This window comes from Fomitopsis serialis, assembly GCF_022376445.1.
Source record: "Fomitopsis serialis strain Sig1Antser10 chromosome Unknown B0H18scaffold_27, whole genome shotgun sequence".
Taxonomy (NCBI): Eukaryota; Fungi; Basidiomycota; class Agaricomycetes; order Polyporales; family Fomitopsidaceae; genus Fomitopsis; species Fomitopsis serialis.
In genome coordinates, this window is record NW_025954987.1 from 123,211 (window position 1) to 137,929 (window position 14,719).

Consider the following 14,719-nt stretch of genomic DNA (forward strand, 5'->3'; position numbering starts at 1 on the left):
GTCAACGCGTCCCTTCGCGCATGCGCGCTTCCACCCGTGCATGTCCTTCTCCGCCACCCGCATCCTCCTCTCTGCCAAAAGCGCCTCGTCAAAGTCATGGCTCGCCCGACAGTCACACGATCCATACGTCAAGAAACGCGCCAGTAACAGTCTCTTCAACTTCCGCGCGCGGTCGGCGTTCAAGCTGCTCGAGCTCGACGAGCAATGGAAGTTCTTCAAGCCCGACGTACGCTCGGTCGTCGACCTGGGCGCCGCGCCCGGAGGCTGGAGCCAGGTCGCCGCCTCGAAACTCGGATGGATGGAGGATGACATGGACGAGGTGCCGGAGGATCCGTATGCCGACTTTGGACTCGCCGGGGGACACTCGTCCGGTGGACAGGGCTCAGCTGGTCAGGAAGCTCCGGTACGCTGTGTCTGTATTCTTAGCAGGCCGCGCAGGCTGACACGCAAACGCCAGTCCCACAGCGGAAGAGGCACAATAGTTGCCATGGACCTCCTGGACATGCTTCCCGTCCCCGGCGTGCAGACGCTCAAGATGGACTTCCTATCCCCACGGGCAGACGCGGCCATCCACGCGCTCCTCAAGGACGAGCAAAATCCAGAAGGCAAGGCCGATATCATCCTCTCCGACATGGCAGCCAACATGACTGGGAACAAGACCGCGGACATCGAGTCCGGACTGGACATCGCCAACGCGGTGATTACCTTCGCGAGGAAGCATCTCAGAACTGTGGAGAGCGTGGGTCGACGGAAGGCGGGCGTCCTCGTGTGAGCTCTCTGTCCTCACAGCGGGACGTACAGTTGCGCTCACACCGGGGCAGTATCAAGTACTTTCAACATCCGCTGACCAACAGCTTTCGTCTGGAGGAACTGAAGCCGTACTTCACCGACATCCACAACAGCAAACCGAAAGCCAGTAGGGGCAATTCAAGTGAGGGTTACTGGGTATGTATGGGCTTCAAGGGCGACGATGCTAGACATCGACACAATGGCTATCTCGGTGAGAAGGGAGGTTGACCCAAGGATGAGATAAATGCCAACACAACGCAACGAGATACATACATAGATGTCTCGCTGCGCCTTCCAGGTGCTTGGGTTGCGCAAGGGATGATCAAGCTTGGTTCTCCGCACCGTCCTCAAGCGGGTGACAAGAGTCGTCGGAGGCGTCTTATTCGTGATCACAAACCTTACAAGCTCACAGGGAACATGCGGTGTTTACTTTGCTCACCAACATGGCCTTATCGAGGCAGATTCAACCATGACTACATACGTCCTCATTATCACATCTCCATACATTCTCGACCAGGTGTACTGTACATACAAGACATAACGAGGCGAGGCGGACAATACAAAGCGAAACGATACGTGGCATATATGCTGTCAGACGGAGCGAACTGTGAGGGAGGCCACATGAATATCCTCTTCGCACAACGAGGACTCTAGTGAAGCAGCTCACCGGAACGGCCACAAAGGACTTAAGCACCGAAACCATAGAGGGTACGGCCAGAGCGCTTGAGCGCGTAGACGACGTCGAGCGCCGTGACGGTCTTCCTCTTGGCGTGCTCAGTGTACGTAACCTGCAAGAAAGAACAAACGGCTCAGGAGATGACAAAGACGACGGGCCCGCAGCAACACACCGAGTCACGGATAACCTGGAATGCGCGAGTCAACAAGGGGGCCGAACAGACGGACGGAAGATGAGCACGTACGTTCTCGAGGAAGATCTTGAGGACACCACGGGTCTCCTCGTAGATCAGGCCAGAGATACGCTTGACACCGCCACGACGCGCGAGACGACGGATAGCCTACACCACCAACAAACAACTCAGCATCCAGGCCACCTTTGACGAGGTGTGCGAGCACGACTCACCGGCTTGGTGATACCCTGGATGTTATCGCGCAGAATCTTGCGGTGACGCTTCGCACCACCCCTAAGCACGACCGACCGTCAGTCAGGCCACAGCCACTCGACGCCCCAAGCCCTACGCGCGCGAACACTCACTTTCCGAGACCCTTCCCGCCCTTTCCGCGTCCAGACATGGTTGATAGTGTGAGGGGTTGTGTAGAGAGTGAGGGGCGAGGTGGTATGGGTCGAGTCCGACGACGGTGGACGAAAGGAGATGGGAGTCCGCAACGAACCGGGGCCGTCGAGGCGCGTCATCTAGAGACACGTACGGCACGTGACAATGCGTACGTTCCCACGTTCGATAGGTGTCGCTGGACTCGAATTTCTGTGCAGGCTTCCAACGATCCACTGGCAAGTTGCATGGTGCCTATGTACATAGGTGTACGGCGCTCTTCAAATTTCTTGGTGCTTTGAGCCAGGCCTTGGCTCGAACGTTGGGTGATATCCGCTAGTGAGCATACATACATATCAAGTAACCACTGCGGTGGCCGTTCATGCGACCAGAGGTACATACGCCAAGCAACCCCGTTCAAGCTCAATCCACTCACTCAATCACAGCCCTGCCCAATTGTGGGAGACAAGCTGCTTGCGCCGAGATCTATGCGATACTAAGCGTCCTACGATCTGTCGATGAATCTCAGTGTGAGTCAATCTGGAAGCACACTACTATTCGAAGTAACAGCTATACTGGCGAGGGTTGCTTCTCAAGGTGCGCCTCCACCCCGGGCCTTGCATCTCATCACCATCAGGCCCATCAAGCGAATTTCTCGGCCAATGATCGCACATACTCCTCCATCCCCACTCGGCGAGAGGATCCCCGACACTGTGATGACATCCGACGATTTCTACGTGTAGAAGAACAGCTCGGTCAATTGCCACCAGCTCGTCGACCATGCGGTTTCGCTCACAGCGGCATACCAATGACCCCAGTGTGGCAGGCTCTGCTGTTCACGGAGTGTTCACGGCGACTCCGATACGTTAAATATGTCTATCGAGCAGGGTTGAAAGCTGCGCGCTTCATCGATACCACAGTTGTCAACGGCTATGAGTATTTGGCCGCGTGGAGCAGCAGCATTCGGATGTACAGTATACTCTTGTGTCGCCGCGCAAGCTTGCAAGCTGGAGCCCAACAACTCATCGCCCGCATGCAGTACTTCCGCGAGCCTGCCTCCGGGGAGTGTGACGCTGTGTAAATTATGTGGATCTGATGCCCCATTAGAAGCATGTGGCGCACGAGTCAGAGCCAGCTAGCGTCGTATCAGCTTATGAGTGGGATCGCTCCAGCTGGTGTTCGGCGACTGAGCTTAGAAAGGGTCGAAACGTTCATTGTACAGTCTTCTTCAGTTGCGTCCGTTAGCGCTCGAGCTGCGAACAGTGAATTCATGTCGGTGGATTACCAAAAGAAATAAGGCCGTGCGGACCCGCCGCGGAAGTTGTTGGGTATTGTTCGTACTCGCTTCGGTTGCAACAACTTGAATATTGTCGCGTCGTCTCGCGCAGTCACGTAAAAGGCAAATGCCGTAGCCGACCACATGGCTACCAGTCGGTCGAAAACATAGACGCCCACTTCTCACTCCGGCTCGCCCACTTGCCTGCACTCGCGTTACGGAAGCCTTCGCCGTGCGATCTCGTGCGACGCCTCTCCACGGCTTTTCTGGTCGCAGAAGAACATCGTCCTCGGCGTGCTTTACTTAGTAGGGTTTCGGCTATGCCCGGCGGTCCCGGGGCCAGTTAATCTGCCAGTGTTCAACAACCCAATCCAATTGTCTGCTTATGTCGCGATCTGTGTCTCCTCCCGTCGCTGGTACGACGGCGTCTCGGTCTCTGGAACTGAAATACGCTGCTGAAATTCGTTGCTGAAATTTCCTGAGGCTAAATATTGCCGTTGTCGCTACCCTGCAGAGCCTATTCGGACAGCGGACGGATCCGAGGCGATGTTAACCCTCTTCAAGTTGCACCACTCCGCCCTTCCGCCAACAGATCTGACATGATCAGTGTTTCGTCTGCTTCAGGAAACATGAGGACGATGCCGGCAGCCTAGACCTCCTGGCTCTACGGACGTCATCGATACAGGGAAGCCTCTACACTACTCCATTTGTCGCGGCATCCTGACCGACATCGTCTGTTCAGGGTTCGACTCGCTCGCGCGGCTCTGTGGAGGGTCACGCGGCCCGTGCTTCTCTGCCGCGGTTGGACTTCCTAATCTGTCGCCTGGCGGTCTTCGTGTCTGGAACGCCGCCTCCTGCAGCTCAGTTGGAGGCACCGATCACCGTGCCGCAAGTTGCGCTCCTGCTCTCTCGTAATCCCCTTCCATGCATCATTCGTCCCTGGGCATCTTCAAGGTACGTCATTCTAGAGCCACTTCTGCATGAGACTGTGCCAGGCGCGGTCTGAACCCAACGCAGCAATGTGGTGCGTGCGAGGAGCGGTCACGGCAGTTCTCAGAGGATGGCAATCTTGCAGCTTGAATGGGACTCTCGGAAAGGTCAAGCACCGGCCGGCAAGTTCGGGGAGGTGTGCCCAAGTGGAGAAATGTTGGAGAAGACATGCAGCGAAGACGCGGTGTTTATGTGGCGGGGCGTGTGATCCCGCTGCGATCGCTCCCAGGCGCGCCGAGCTGGAGTCGTTTGCTCTCGTTGGCTTCTCCCAGGCTTCTCCCGATGCGGTTGTGTCGATGATCGACATCTGATTCGAGACGGGAGCTCCGGAGACGGTCTCCTTATCGAGGCCCGACGCCCGTTCGAGGCTCGACGACGCGGCGACTTCCCGCGGGCGCGGCGGTGATCGCGCTATGTCTGCCTCCGCGACAGTTGCAGTGGCGATGGCTACGCGGTCTCCAAGGTACCAGGGGCGCGTCAACGGGCGTACCGGCGTGCAGAGATCCAGTGGACGCCCCCAATCGGGCAGCGGCAGGCAGCTTGGAATGGAAGGCGGGGACAGGCGGAGGCGCTTCGGTGGCCACTGGTCGTATGTCAGGCGCGGGGCTACGATATTAATGAACTTGGCGCACATCCTTGCTGGATCTGTACGGCTTCTCCACTGACTTTACGACCACGCGCCACCACTTCGCGTTCCCTGCACCCCCATCATCCGGCCCGTTCAAAAGCCATGCGCCAGCCCCTCCCGCAGGACACGCACGAGCACGCACACACCCCGCCCCCGCCCCTCCACCCCATTGCGTGGACAGACTCGCGCGAATACCACGAGGACGAGCCCGGATACTTCCCCAGTGCCCCCGTGACGCCCAGCGACCCTACAGCCCCCGTCGCAACCATGCCAGAGCCCTCGCCGATCGCTGAACACCCCGAGCACGCCGACGAACCTTCTCCCGTCGACAACCTTGCTCAACAGCCTGGGCGAGCCTCGGTACCCACCATACGCCTGCCAAAGCGCGACAGCACGCTGCCGCCTCTCCCATCGCCCAGCGAAACAGCGACCGTCCCATCGACTATTCGCGACCCCTCCGCCCCCGCCACTCCTTCCACAGTTGCCCGGGGACCGATCTTCGCGCCCACCCCAGCTAGACCACGGTCTGCGATGCCCGCCGTGTCCGCGTCCGTCACGCCTGTTGCAGGCCCGTCGCAGCGTCAAGGACAAGGGACCTCTTCCGACGAGTCGCCGACGGAAGACCACGTCCTCCTCCAGCGCCCCGCCGCTCAGCCTGGCGATCGTCCTCGCGTCAACCACCGTCGCGCGGTGAGCGCTAGTCACGCGGCGCACCTCTCTGACGGCGGCCTCGCATACCCCGCGCTCAGCTACAATGGATCGAGGCATAAGAGACACGACAGGCCGGACAGACCGTCATCGGCTGCCTTGGTGGGCGTAGGCCCGGGCCCGTACCCGGGATTGTCGCGACGGTCGACGCTAGACTACGTTGTTCCTACAATGGATCCGGAGAAGAGGGGCTCGATGGTCCTGTCGGACACGTCGGTGAGTGAAGATGGGGTACCCCGTTGATGAGGCGCGGCTGACGAGGCATGCTGGGTGAATGCAGGCGCGAGAGAGAACCGTGGGCGAGCGTCTAGGGCCTACCCTCAAGCATGCGTTGAAGGAACGCACTATCGCAGAGAGAAAAGGTGACGTAACCTCTGCCGCCTCACGCACGCGCGCCGGTGCTGACATACAGAACCGTTTATCACTTGGACAGCCAAAATATCGGGCTACGCACTGAATGTCTGCATCGGCCTCCAAGTCGTCCTCGGCGCGATCACGACAGGCGTTGCCGCCGCCTCCACCACTTCCCGTACTTCCGTAAGCTTCCGTTCTCTTCTTCCTTGTCAACGAGTGACCTAAGCCTTACCTCCCAGACATCCGTCGGCATACCAATCCTCGGCGGCCTCTCGACACTCGCCGCCTCGTATCTCGCGCGCGCCCGAGGGTCCGGCGAGCCGGAGAACAGCATCGTGCGCGCGCACGACCTGGATCACTTCGTCGCGACACGGAAGCGTTCCTGCTCGATTTCGGGCATCTTACCGGCACGCAGTACGACAGGGATGTGCAGCAGTACCGCATGCGGTTCGAGGAGATCATGGGACACTCGGTCGGGATGAACAACACGCAGACGAAGGAGCAGCTCCATATGGGGGACCCGCCAACGGCTGGGCGAGCGCGAGTGCGGATGGACGCCCGCCGGTGAGCCCCATGTCGGCGGGCCAGATGGGGCATGCGGGCCAGGTGAGCCCGATGGCGCAAGTGGGCCCGATGGCACAAGTAAGCCCGATGGCGCAAGTGAACCAAATCCCACCTGGCCATATGGGTCAGGCCGGGCACACTGGGCCTGTCTATGCGGGACAGATGCCAGGGGGCCAGCCAGCGCCGATGGGCTACCCGGGCTACATGCAGGGGACCGGGCAGATGTTGCCTATGCCCGTGACGATGCCGAACGTAGGACACTAGGAGGACGACTCGACCGCACCACGATTTCCATGCACACGTCACATATGCTTGCACGCACACGTTCATCACCGACAGGTCTTCCATACGCACGGGCTCGACGCATACACGAAACGCAATATATAGATCGCATGACACGCACGATTCGGCATAGGGTTCAAGTTTTTCGGTTGGTTCTGGGTTATGTCCGGCTCAATGTTTTCTTCTGCTCACTTCGATTTCGCTGTTGTTGTAGCCTGTTTCTGCTTCTATTCTTCGGGCCATTACGATACTCATGCTGTACATAGGATACGACCTCATGCTTATGTTATTCCTAATGTTGCATTTACCGTCTCACTGTCAGCGCGTGCACGACGTCGCTGTAAACTCTGTTCCGTTCTCATCATCCCCCGAGTGAGATCGGCCTTGCTGTCGCCTTGCGGTTGGGCGCCAGTAGGGCGCCTCGGGAATAGGGCGGTCAGTAGCCTGCAGGCAACCCGCGATCGTCGAATTTGACAACGCCGCGCGTCAGGGCGTCCGACTCAGTCTGCGCCTGCGTTCGATCGCGACAGGAGCTCGGAGGCCTGCAAGCGTTGAACCGAGTGCCGGTGCCGGTGCCTGGTATGGGTGTGTATCACAAACGAGGTGTCAATTAGTGAGTAACGGTACAAGCAGCCGGTCCAGTGGAACGCATATCACAGTATGTACATATCATCGTCCGGCGACTCGGGATAGGCCCTGTCCATCGCTACAGTGTGTTGGAAGTGCGTGTCGTGCAAGAGCCATTACTCGATGAGGTGCAGGTGGAACTCGTTCTTGGGGAAACTATCCCGATACCAGCGTGGCCGGCAGCCGAACAGCTGTTTGAGCCATTTGTATTGCGCCTTGGTCGGCCGCCTCTTGTAGAGGGGGAGTCTGGCTGTGAAGCAGATGGAGACGAGTGTGATCCGCGGGACCTCATCCTTGCCCGTCAGCGGCGGGATCGGCGCGTCGTCGGGCAGGACGGTGCAGAGCTGGATGGGGCGGAAGCGGGAGCACCACTCGAGGACCTCTAGGACGCGGATCAAGTAGGGGAGCTCCGCGACCTCGGGGGGAGTGTTCTCTTCTACGTACGTTTGAGGCGTGGATGGTTGGTGTCCCACCCGAGGACCCAATACCGGTCGTTCTCGTACCAGTCGGAGGGCAACTTGGGATAGAGGACTTCGGGATGCGCCGCGCGCGTAGGTGTCTGCTCTACTGTGCTTGAGGATGAGATGGCCGCTGGTGGGTCGGGTTCCTGATGGTTCTCAGTGGCTCCCGGGTGTATGAAGCGGAACATGAGAAAACGCACATCCAGACTTGAGGTTCTCATAGAGCCTTCGATGCTTTGTCGTCGAGGCCGTGTCGTGGAGGTATCTAGATGGTATAGGCTATTAGCTTGTCGAACCATCGTCACCATATTCGAGACACAGCGGACCGTGGGCACGAGTATGATTAGATGAGGACTGCGAAGAGCGAGATGGAGGCATAGTGAAGGTACTAAGGGGACTAAGTTGTCAAAATTGTCCTTCTGCACTCGAGATATACGACTTGTGGGTAGATTATGCGGTCAAACACACTGAAGACCTCGAGAGGGACACGACGGTGACGACGAAGACGAACTGCACTCGGGAGCCTCGCGTCCTGTCACGATCACGTGGGACGTGACATGCCTGAGGGCCGATGCGCGCATGTCGGCAGGTCTGCAAGCGTCGAACCGAGTACGGATACCAGTGCCTAGGATTCCAGGCAAGATCATTTGGAGCACACAGAAGTTGAAATCATTGTCTACTCTGCCCATGGGAGACTACAATCCACCGCGAAGTGATCGTGTTGGGTCTGCCTCGAACTGACAGGACCGGGTCTACATAATGCCTAAGAGCGACAGTTCTAGATGATCATCTCATTGTCACTTCGCACGATGAATACGACGTCCGTCTCGGGGGTACCCACTAATTCACCGTTCAGTGAAAGTGGTAATTACACAGTATGCGCAGCCTCTGAGTAGTCAGTACTTGAGTTACAATACATTTTGTCCAACCCGTCGAAGGTCCGCGAAACACACCCTCTACAATGGATCACGATCAGGATTAGTCTCTACAGAGACGCTACTCGATGAGATGTAGGTGGAACTCATTCTTGGGAAGGCTATCCCGATACCAGCGTGGCCGGCAACCGAACAGTTGTTTGAGCCATTTGTATTGCTCCTTGGTCGGCCGCCTCTTGTAAAGGGGTAGTCTGGCCGTGAAGCAGATAGAGACGAGCATAATCCGCGGGACCTCGTCTTTGCCCGTCAACGGCGGGATCGGCGCGTCATCGGGCAGGACGGTGCAGAGCTGGATTGGGCGAAAGCGGGTGCACCACTCAAGGAGATCCAGGGCGCGAATGTAGTAGGAGATATCCTCGGCCTCTGGAGGAGTGTTCTTCTCTACGAATGCTTTGAGGCGTGGATGGTTGGCGTCCCACCCGAGGACCCAATACCGGTCGTTCTCGTACCAGTCGGAGGGCAGCTTGGGATAGAGGACTTCGGGATGCGCGGCGCGCGTAGGTGTCTGCTCTACTGTGCTTGAAGATGAGGTGACCGCCGGTGGCTCGGGTTCCTGATGGTTCTCAGTGGCTCCCGGGTGGTATGAGGCGGAACATGAGAAAACGCACATCCAGACTTGAGGTTCTCATAGAGCCTTCGATACTTTGTCGTCGAGGCGGTGTCGTGGAAGCACCTAGATAGTATGGGCTATCAGCCCGTCAAAACATCGTCACCATATTCAGGACACGGCAGACCATGGGCACGAGTATGAACGGATGAGGTTTGCGAAGAGCGAGATGGAGGCATAGTGAAGGTACTAAGAGGACCGAGTTGTCAAGATTGACCTTCTGCACTCGAGATCCACGACTTGTGCATAGATTGTGCGGTCAAAAAGCAACGCTGAAGACACTCGAGAGGCACACGACGATCGGTGACGATTCGCACTCAAACTCGGAAGGCGCGAGGTGCCTCGTGTCCTGTCACGATCACGTGGGACGTGACACGTCTGGGGACTGATGCGCGCATGTCGAAGTGCAGGTCCGATGCAAGCGTCGAACCGAGTACGGATACCAGTGCCTGATGTGTCAAATACTCACCACGGTTGACCCGGATCAATTGAAGGACCTCGACGGATGCCAGTGTATGAGGACGTGATGATGTTAGTTAGTGAATGATAGTCGTACAAGCAGTCGGTCCAGTGGTATGCAATTGCAGTATGTGTTACATGTTACCATCCAGTGACTTGCAGTCTATCGCTGCGGTGTATTGGAAGTGCGGGACGTGTGAGAGCCATTACTCGATGAGATGCAGGTGGAACTCGTTCTTGGGGAAGCTATCCCGATACCAACGCGGCCGGCATCCGAACAGCTGTTTGAGCCATTTATATTGCTCCTTGCTCGGCCGCCTTTTGTAGAGGTGGAGTCTGGCCGTGAAGCAGATGGCGACGAGCATGATCCGCGGGACCTCATCCTTGCCCGTCAGCGGTGGGATCGGTGCGTCGTCTGGCAAGACAGTGCAGAGCTGGATAGGGCGAAAGTGTGTGCTCCACTCGAGGAGATCCAAGACGCGGATGTAGTAGGGGATGTCCTCGGCGATATCTGGAGGACTGTTGTCCTCCACGTACGCCTTAAGGCGTGGATGGTTGGCGTCCCATCCAAGGACCCAATACCGGTCGTTCTCGTACCAGTCGGAAGGTAACTTGGGATACAAAACTCCCAGATCCACGGCAAGCGGCCGCTCCTTCGCCTTCGGTGTCGAGTCCTCATCTTCCTGCGCGAGCGCGAAGTGGCAGTCGTGTCAATGTAGTCTCAGGACGTCGGTAGCAAAAACAGACGTACATTTAAAGTCATGTCTCTCATGGACGTTGTCAGACAGCGTTGGGGTGGCATGTTAACGCGTTGTCTGGGACTCTGGGTGTTCAAGTAATTGGCATTGGACCCTATATTGATACACCGAGTGCGTATCTTGCACTGAAACACAGCACTATGGAGGATTGTGAGGGTTGGCGTTGAGATCTTAGGAGATTGAGACGACAGGATGTAAGTTACTAACCTCAGGCCTCAACAGAATGGGATATGGGTACTACCAGGGTAGCATGTACATTGTCTCCGTTGTTGACCAAAAAGAGTCACGTGCTCTTGCCACAGTGCGCCGCGGCGAAGTGATCGTGTTGGGTCTGCCTCGAACTGAAAGGACCGGGTCCAATATCTAAGAGCGACGAGTTTTAGATGATCCATTCGTTATCACTTCGCATGATGAATACGAACTCCGTCTCGGGGGTACCCGCTAAGTCAACGTTCAGCGGAAGTGGTATATTACACAGTAGGCGTAGTACTTGAGTTACAATACATTGTCCAGCCCATCGAAGGTCCATGAAACACAGTCTCCTCTACAATGAATAACACGCGCGATTGTGCTCAGGCCTGGTCTCTGCAGAAACGCTACTCGATGAGATGTAGGTGGAACTCATTCTTGGGGAGGCTATCACGATACCAGCGTGGTCGGCGGCCGAACAGCTTTTTGAGCCATTTGTATTGCTCCTTGCTCGGCCGCTTCTTGTAGAGGTGGAGTCTGGCCGTGAAGCAGATGGAGACGAGCATGATCCGCGGGACGTCGTCTTTTCCCGTCAACGGTGGGATCGGCGCATCGTCGGGCAGGACGGTGCAGAGCTGGATTGGGCGAAGCCGTGTGTACCACTCGAGGAGATCCAGGGCGCGCATGTAGTAGGGGATGTCCTCGACGACATCGGGAGGGCTGTTCTTCTCTACAAACGCTTTGAGGCGTGGATGGTTGATATCCCACCCGAGGACCCAATACCGGTCGTTCTCGTACCAGCCGGAAGGTAACTTGGGATACAGAACTCCCAGGTCCACGGCAGGCGGCCGTTCCTTCGCTTTGGGTGTCACCTCCTTGTCTTCCTGCGATGCGAAATAGCAGTCATGTCAGACTAACCTCGCATCATAAGCCACAACCGCGAGGGACGTACATTCAAGGTCATCTCTCGCATAGACGTCGTCAGACTGCGTTGAGGTGGCATATTATCTGAATGTTCCAGTGATTGGCACTCGGCTTAATCTCAGTATACCAAGTGCGTACCTTGCGCTGAAGCACTACAGAAGATCGCGAGGGTTAAGACATGGAATCGAACATGGGTGGCGTTCAATGCGCACTTGTGACTTCATCAAGAATGAACCATTGAGAGTAGGCCAACGCGCCCTGTCACGATCACGTGAGACGTGACGAGTGAGTCCGACTTCGGGATGGCACATTCAATGAGCACCGTGAGTACGGGAGTGAGAGATTCGCCATATTGATTGGGTCAATGTCTCCATACATCACCCCGAAGAAAGTGACCCAACAGTGATAGTTGTACCCTGGGCCATTATTCAACTTTACTAGGAATCAATGGACTAAGCAGTGATATGCTTAGACGGCGTGTCCCGCCAAGGTTCTGGTTCTAAGTCACGCCAGTGAACATAATAATATTCCCTGGGAAAAGCATCCCTGTAGCACCACTGAGGACGACAACGGAAGACCTACTGGAGCCAAAGGCGCCGCCCTCCCTTCTGTCATAGGTGCGTTTATCCGCCGTGAAAGCGATGGCAATGAGGGACTCTCGGACCGTGGGGGGTATCCCATGGCTCTGGGGCCGCAGCATCTTGAGGAAGAACCGTGGTGCACAAGCGGATGTGCCGTCAGCCACAGTTGGCCTCTAGGATGTCGAATGTACGGATAAGGTGCCATACATCCTTCTCATCCTCCCGAGTGCGCCTTCTGACGTATTCTTGTAGCCGCGGGTAAGAGACGTCCCAACCGAGCACGAATCGACAGTCCCGTTGAGACCAGTCAGCCTGGAGGCAGCTTGGGTCAGCGGACAGGCTTCGGCTGCCGCTGATTGCTTCGTTCGGGAACGACCACCTGTGAGTTGGTTGTCCTAGAAGGTTTGTCAGCGTTCAAATTGATACGCCGTCCATATTTTGAGCTAGATCCACCTCCACAGTGAGACTGACTGGGGAGTCGTGGTGCGCTTTGGCTGCAGCGACCGCGACACCATATTGTTAAAGGAGCTATATGTAAAATTACCCGCGAGGGTCAGCATAAGCATGCACGTCTATATCCAACGGCTCACCTTATGGGTGGGAGGGACAGGTTGTGCGCGACATGAACACTACGTAGATGTGGTCATAGACCGGTTGTACAAGCGTGACGGGTGCCATCTTGCTACGCGCGCATAGTTGAACTTGTACGATGACAGGATGATCCACCAAGCTCACCACCTCCTCGGTGACATGTACCATCGGTCTCCTGGTCCAACGTCCTACTTGCGCCGCGTAGGAGATCAACTATCACCATGCGGTAGCGGGGAGAGCTAAAATAGTGACAACGCCACGATACCGTGCAAGGAGAGCATTTGGTGCTGTGTATGAAGCATGTGTCTATTACATGCTAATTAACCGTAGGAGGGATATCGTATCGTATACAGGTCGAGTACTCCGTCGTCACAATAGGCAAGGTTCATGCCACCTTCGTCTTGCTGCCGTACTTGTACGACTCAGCGACAGCCTCGGCCTTGACGCCCTCCTCCTCAACCTCCGCCATCATCTGCTTCTCCATGGCAGCGAGCTCCTCGCTTGTCATGTTCCGCTTTTTCATGTCCTTGACGCGCGAGCGGTATTGGCGGTACTTGTCGTCAGTCCCGAAGAGGCGGTCGCACCAGCGGAAGGAGGTGGAGAAGTTGTTGACGAATGCCATGTGGTGGAAGTCGTGGTGCTCAGCGCCGGACCAGAAGGGAACGATATGCTGCAGCGACCAGGGGAAGTCTATAAATGCAAACGTATTAGCCAAAAGCCAGCAGTGCTACTAGCAGCGGTACATACCGTAGCCGCTGTGCGCGTCGACGGCCTGGAACAGACGGAGAGTGATCCAGATGTACATCGTCACGATGTGCAGATCGCGACAGAAGTAGCAGTAGAGAAGGGGACCGGCAATCGTGCCAGTACCGAGGATCATAACCTCAGCCGGATGAGCGTACTCCGCAGCGAGGCCGAACGGGGCAGAGTACTTGTGGTGGATTTTGTGGATGTGCTTGTAGAGCGGGCCCCAGTGCAGTGCTTGGTGAGCTAAGGGGTCGTGAGCACACGAGCGCTCGCGCAGGAAAGCGAACTCACCGAAGTAGTGGAATATGTCCTCGAAGACGAAGAACAATGCAATCTGGGGAGCCATAATCTTCCACGACGGGAACGGAACCTGCCATGTCGACATGTTGAACATCTCCGCCATGGGGTGGAAGAACCAGATCTGCGTAAAACCCGGTTAACATAGGCATCCCGGATAGTCCAACGTAGTACACACCATAGGTAGCTCAATCGTGAAGTGCGAATAGAGGACCTGCTTGGTGCATTCCCACTGCTCCTGGGACGAGGGAATCTTGTTGGCCTGAAGCTTCCACTTGCGGAAGTACGGCATCGAGTCGATGATGATCCATGGGATGCAACGACCAAAGTACACGATCTAAGGAAGCGTCAACGAGGCATTCAGATAAGAGGGCTCTGTTGCGCACCTCGTGAAGAAGGAAGCTCATGAGACCAGTCGCAATGATGGGGTTACCGAGCCAGATGTACCACGCCGCCCATTGCACCTCGAACCAATTAAGCTTGCTGAAGTCGGTGTTGGCGTACAGCACCTCGGCCAACTCGTAGGCGGGGGCAGTAGAGTTCATGGCGGAGACTTTGGAAACGAAAAGACAGACGACCCAAGCACCCGCTGCAGCACCCGTCAGTGGGAAGAGACCAGGACTGGGGAATGTCCGCCGTCGCTATGTGCGTAGATATATTCTCGCCGTGGGAGCAGCACGAGTGGTACGACAGAGGAATTATGGCACGTGAGCCTCGCGTAAA

The 14,719-nt window shown here is 56.7% G+C and overlaps 9 protein-coding genes across 9 annotated transcripts; 3 read left to right on the forward strand and 6 right to left on the reverse strand.

Moving 5' to 3' along the window:
• Nucleotides 1-40: 40 nt before the first annotated feature.
• B0H18DRAFT_1084687 (ribosomal RNA large subunit methyltransferase J) lies at nt 41-1,017 on the forward strand (the record flags this gene model as incomplete). Its single annotated transcript, XM_048031819.1, has 4 exons — nt 41-319; nt 380-403; nt 458-768; nt 822-1,017. The coding sequence occupies 4 exons, from the start codon at nt 41-43 to the stop codon at nt 1,015-1,017; spliced, it is 810 nt and encodes a 269-aa protein (XP_047894238.1).
• A 458-nt stretch (nt 1,018-1,475) lies between these two features.
• Nucleotides 1,476-1,933, reverse strand: B0H18DRAFT_875548 (histone-fold-containing protein; the record flags this gene model as incomplete). The annotated part of the gene is made up of 3 exons (XM_048040433.1): nt 1,476-1,577; nt 1,689-1,805; nt 1,871-1,933. Coding segments are annotated over 3 exons (282 nt in total), but the record flags the coding sequence as incomplete, so codon positions are not given.
• A 310-nt stretch (nt 1,934-2,243) lies between these two features.
• Nucleotides 2,244-3,286, forward strand: B0H18DRAFT_1002694 (uncharacterized protein). Its single transcript, XM_048028388.1, has one exon. It carries the CDS (start codon nt 2,401-2,403, stop codon nt 3,097-3,099), a length of 699 nt encoding a protein of 232 aa, XP_047894240.1. The 5' UTR covers nt 2,244-2,400; the 3' UTR covers nt 3,100-3,286.
• A 1,728-nt stretch (nt 3,287-5,014) lies between these two features.
• Nucleotides 5,015-6,542, forward strand: B0H18DRAFT_1210587 (uncharacterized protein; the record flags this gene model as incomplete). Its single annotated transcript, XM_048036382.1, has 5 exons — nt 5,015-5,836; nt 5,901-5,982; nt 6,054-6,157; nt 6,214-6,336; nt 6,390-6,542. 5 exons carry the CDS (start codon nt 5,015-5,017, stop codon nt 6,540-6,542), a joined length of 1,284 nt encoding a protein of 427 aa, XP_047894241.1.
• A 1,021-nt stretch (nt 6,543-7,563) lies between these two features.
• B0H18DRAFT_1118404 (uncharacterized protein) lies at nt 7,564-8,096 on the reverse strand (the record flags this gene model as incomplete). Its single annotated transcript, XM_048033784.1, has 2 exons — nt 7,564-7,829; nt 7,892-8,096. 2 exons carry the CDS (start codon nt 8,094-8,096, stop codon nt 7,564-7,566), a joined length of 471 nt encoding a protein of 156 aa, XP_047894242.1.
• A 634-nt stretch (nt 8,097-8,730) lies between these two features.
• Nucleotides 8,731-9,745, reverse strand: B0H18DRAFT_280650 (uncharacterized protein). Its single transcript, XM_048037394.1, has one exon. The coding sequence runs from the start codon at nt 9,451-9,453 to the stop codon at nt 8,905-8,907; it is 549 nt and encodes a 182-aa protein (XP_047894243.1). The 5' UTR covers nt 9,454-9,745; the 3' UTR covers nt 8,731-8,904.
• Nucleotides 9,746-10,115: 370 nt separating this feature from the next.
• On the reverse strand, nt 10,116-10,681 carry B0H18DRAFT_1118406 (uncharacterized protein; the record flags this gene model as incomplete). The annotated part of the gene is made up of 2 exons (XM_048033785.1): nt 10,116-10,592; nt 10,661-10,681. The coding sequence occupies 2 exons, from the start codon at nt 10,679-10,681 to the stop codon at nt 10,116-10,118; spliced, it is 498 nt and encodes a 165-aa protein (XP_047894244.1).
• A 531-nt stretch (nt 10,682-11,212) lies between these two features.
• On the reverse strand, nt 11,213-12,082 carry B0H18DRAFT_280661 (uncharacterized protein). The gene is made up of 3 exons (XM_048037395.1): nt 11,919-12,082; nt 11,809-11,864; nt 11,213-11,740 (listed from the first exon to the last, which is right to left on the reverse strand). Exons 2-3 carry the CDS (start codon nt 11,857-11,859, stop codon nt 11,264-11,266), a joined length of 528 nt encoding a protein of 175 aa, XP_047894245.1. The 5' UTR covers nt 11,860-11,864; nt 11,919-12,082; the 3' UTR covers nt 11,213-11,263.
• An 806-nt stretch (nt 12,083-12,888) lies between these two features.
• Nucleotides 12,889-14,693, reverse strand: B0H18DRAFT_1002713 (C4-methyl sterol oxidase). The gene is made up of 5 exons (XM_048028389.1): nt 14,383-14,693; nt 14,175-14,333; nt 13,991-14,120; nt 13,700-13,942; nt 12,889-13,642 (listed from the first exon to the last, which is right to left on the reverse strand). The coding sequence occupies exons 1-5, from the start codon at nt 14,539-14,541 to the stop codon at nt 13,338-13,340; spliced, it is 996 nt and encodes a 331-aa protein (XP_047894246.1). The 5' UTR covers nt 14,542-14,693; the 3' UTR covers nt 12,889-13,337.
• Between the last annotated feature and the right edge of the window lie 26 nt (nt 14,694-14,719).

Excerpts from the sequence above, each read along its gene's own strand:
- B0H18DRAFT_280661 (XM_048037395.1), bottom strand. The coding sequence starts at position 11,859 with ATGCCACCTCAACGCAGTCTGACGACGTCTATGCGAGAGATGACCTTG. Across the intron at positions 11,741-11,808 it reads TGCGAGAGATGACCTTGAAT|GAAGACAAGGAGGTGACACC; the intron begins GTACGTCCCTCG and ends TTCGCATCGCAG.
- B0H18DRAFT_1002713 (XM_048028389.1), bottom strand. The coding sequence starts at position 14,541 with ATGAACTCTACTGCCCCCGCCTACGAGTTGGCCGAGGTGCTGTACGCC. Across the intron at positions 14,334-14,382 it reads TGAGCTTCCTTCTTCACGAG|ATCGTGTACTTTGGTCGTTG; the intron begins GTGCGCAACAGA and ends ACGCTTCCTTAG. Across the intron at positions 14,121-14,174 it reads TCACGATTGAGCTACCTATG|ATCTGGTTCTTCCACCCCAT; the intron begins GTGTGTACTACG and ends GGTTTTACGCAG.
- B0H18DRAFT_280650 (XM_048037394.1), bottom strand. The coding sequence starts at position 9,453 with ATGTGCGTTTTCTCATGTTCCGCCTCATACCACCCGGGAGCCACTGAG.
- B0H18DRAFT_1002694 (XM_048028388.1), top strand. The coding sequence starts at position 2,401 with ATGCGACCAGAGGTACATACGCCAAGCAACCCCGTTCAAGCTCAATCC.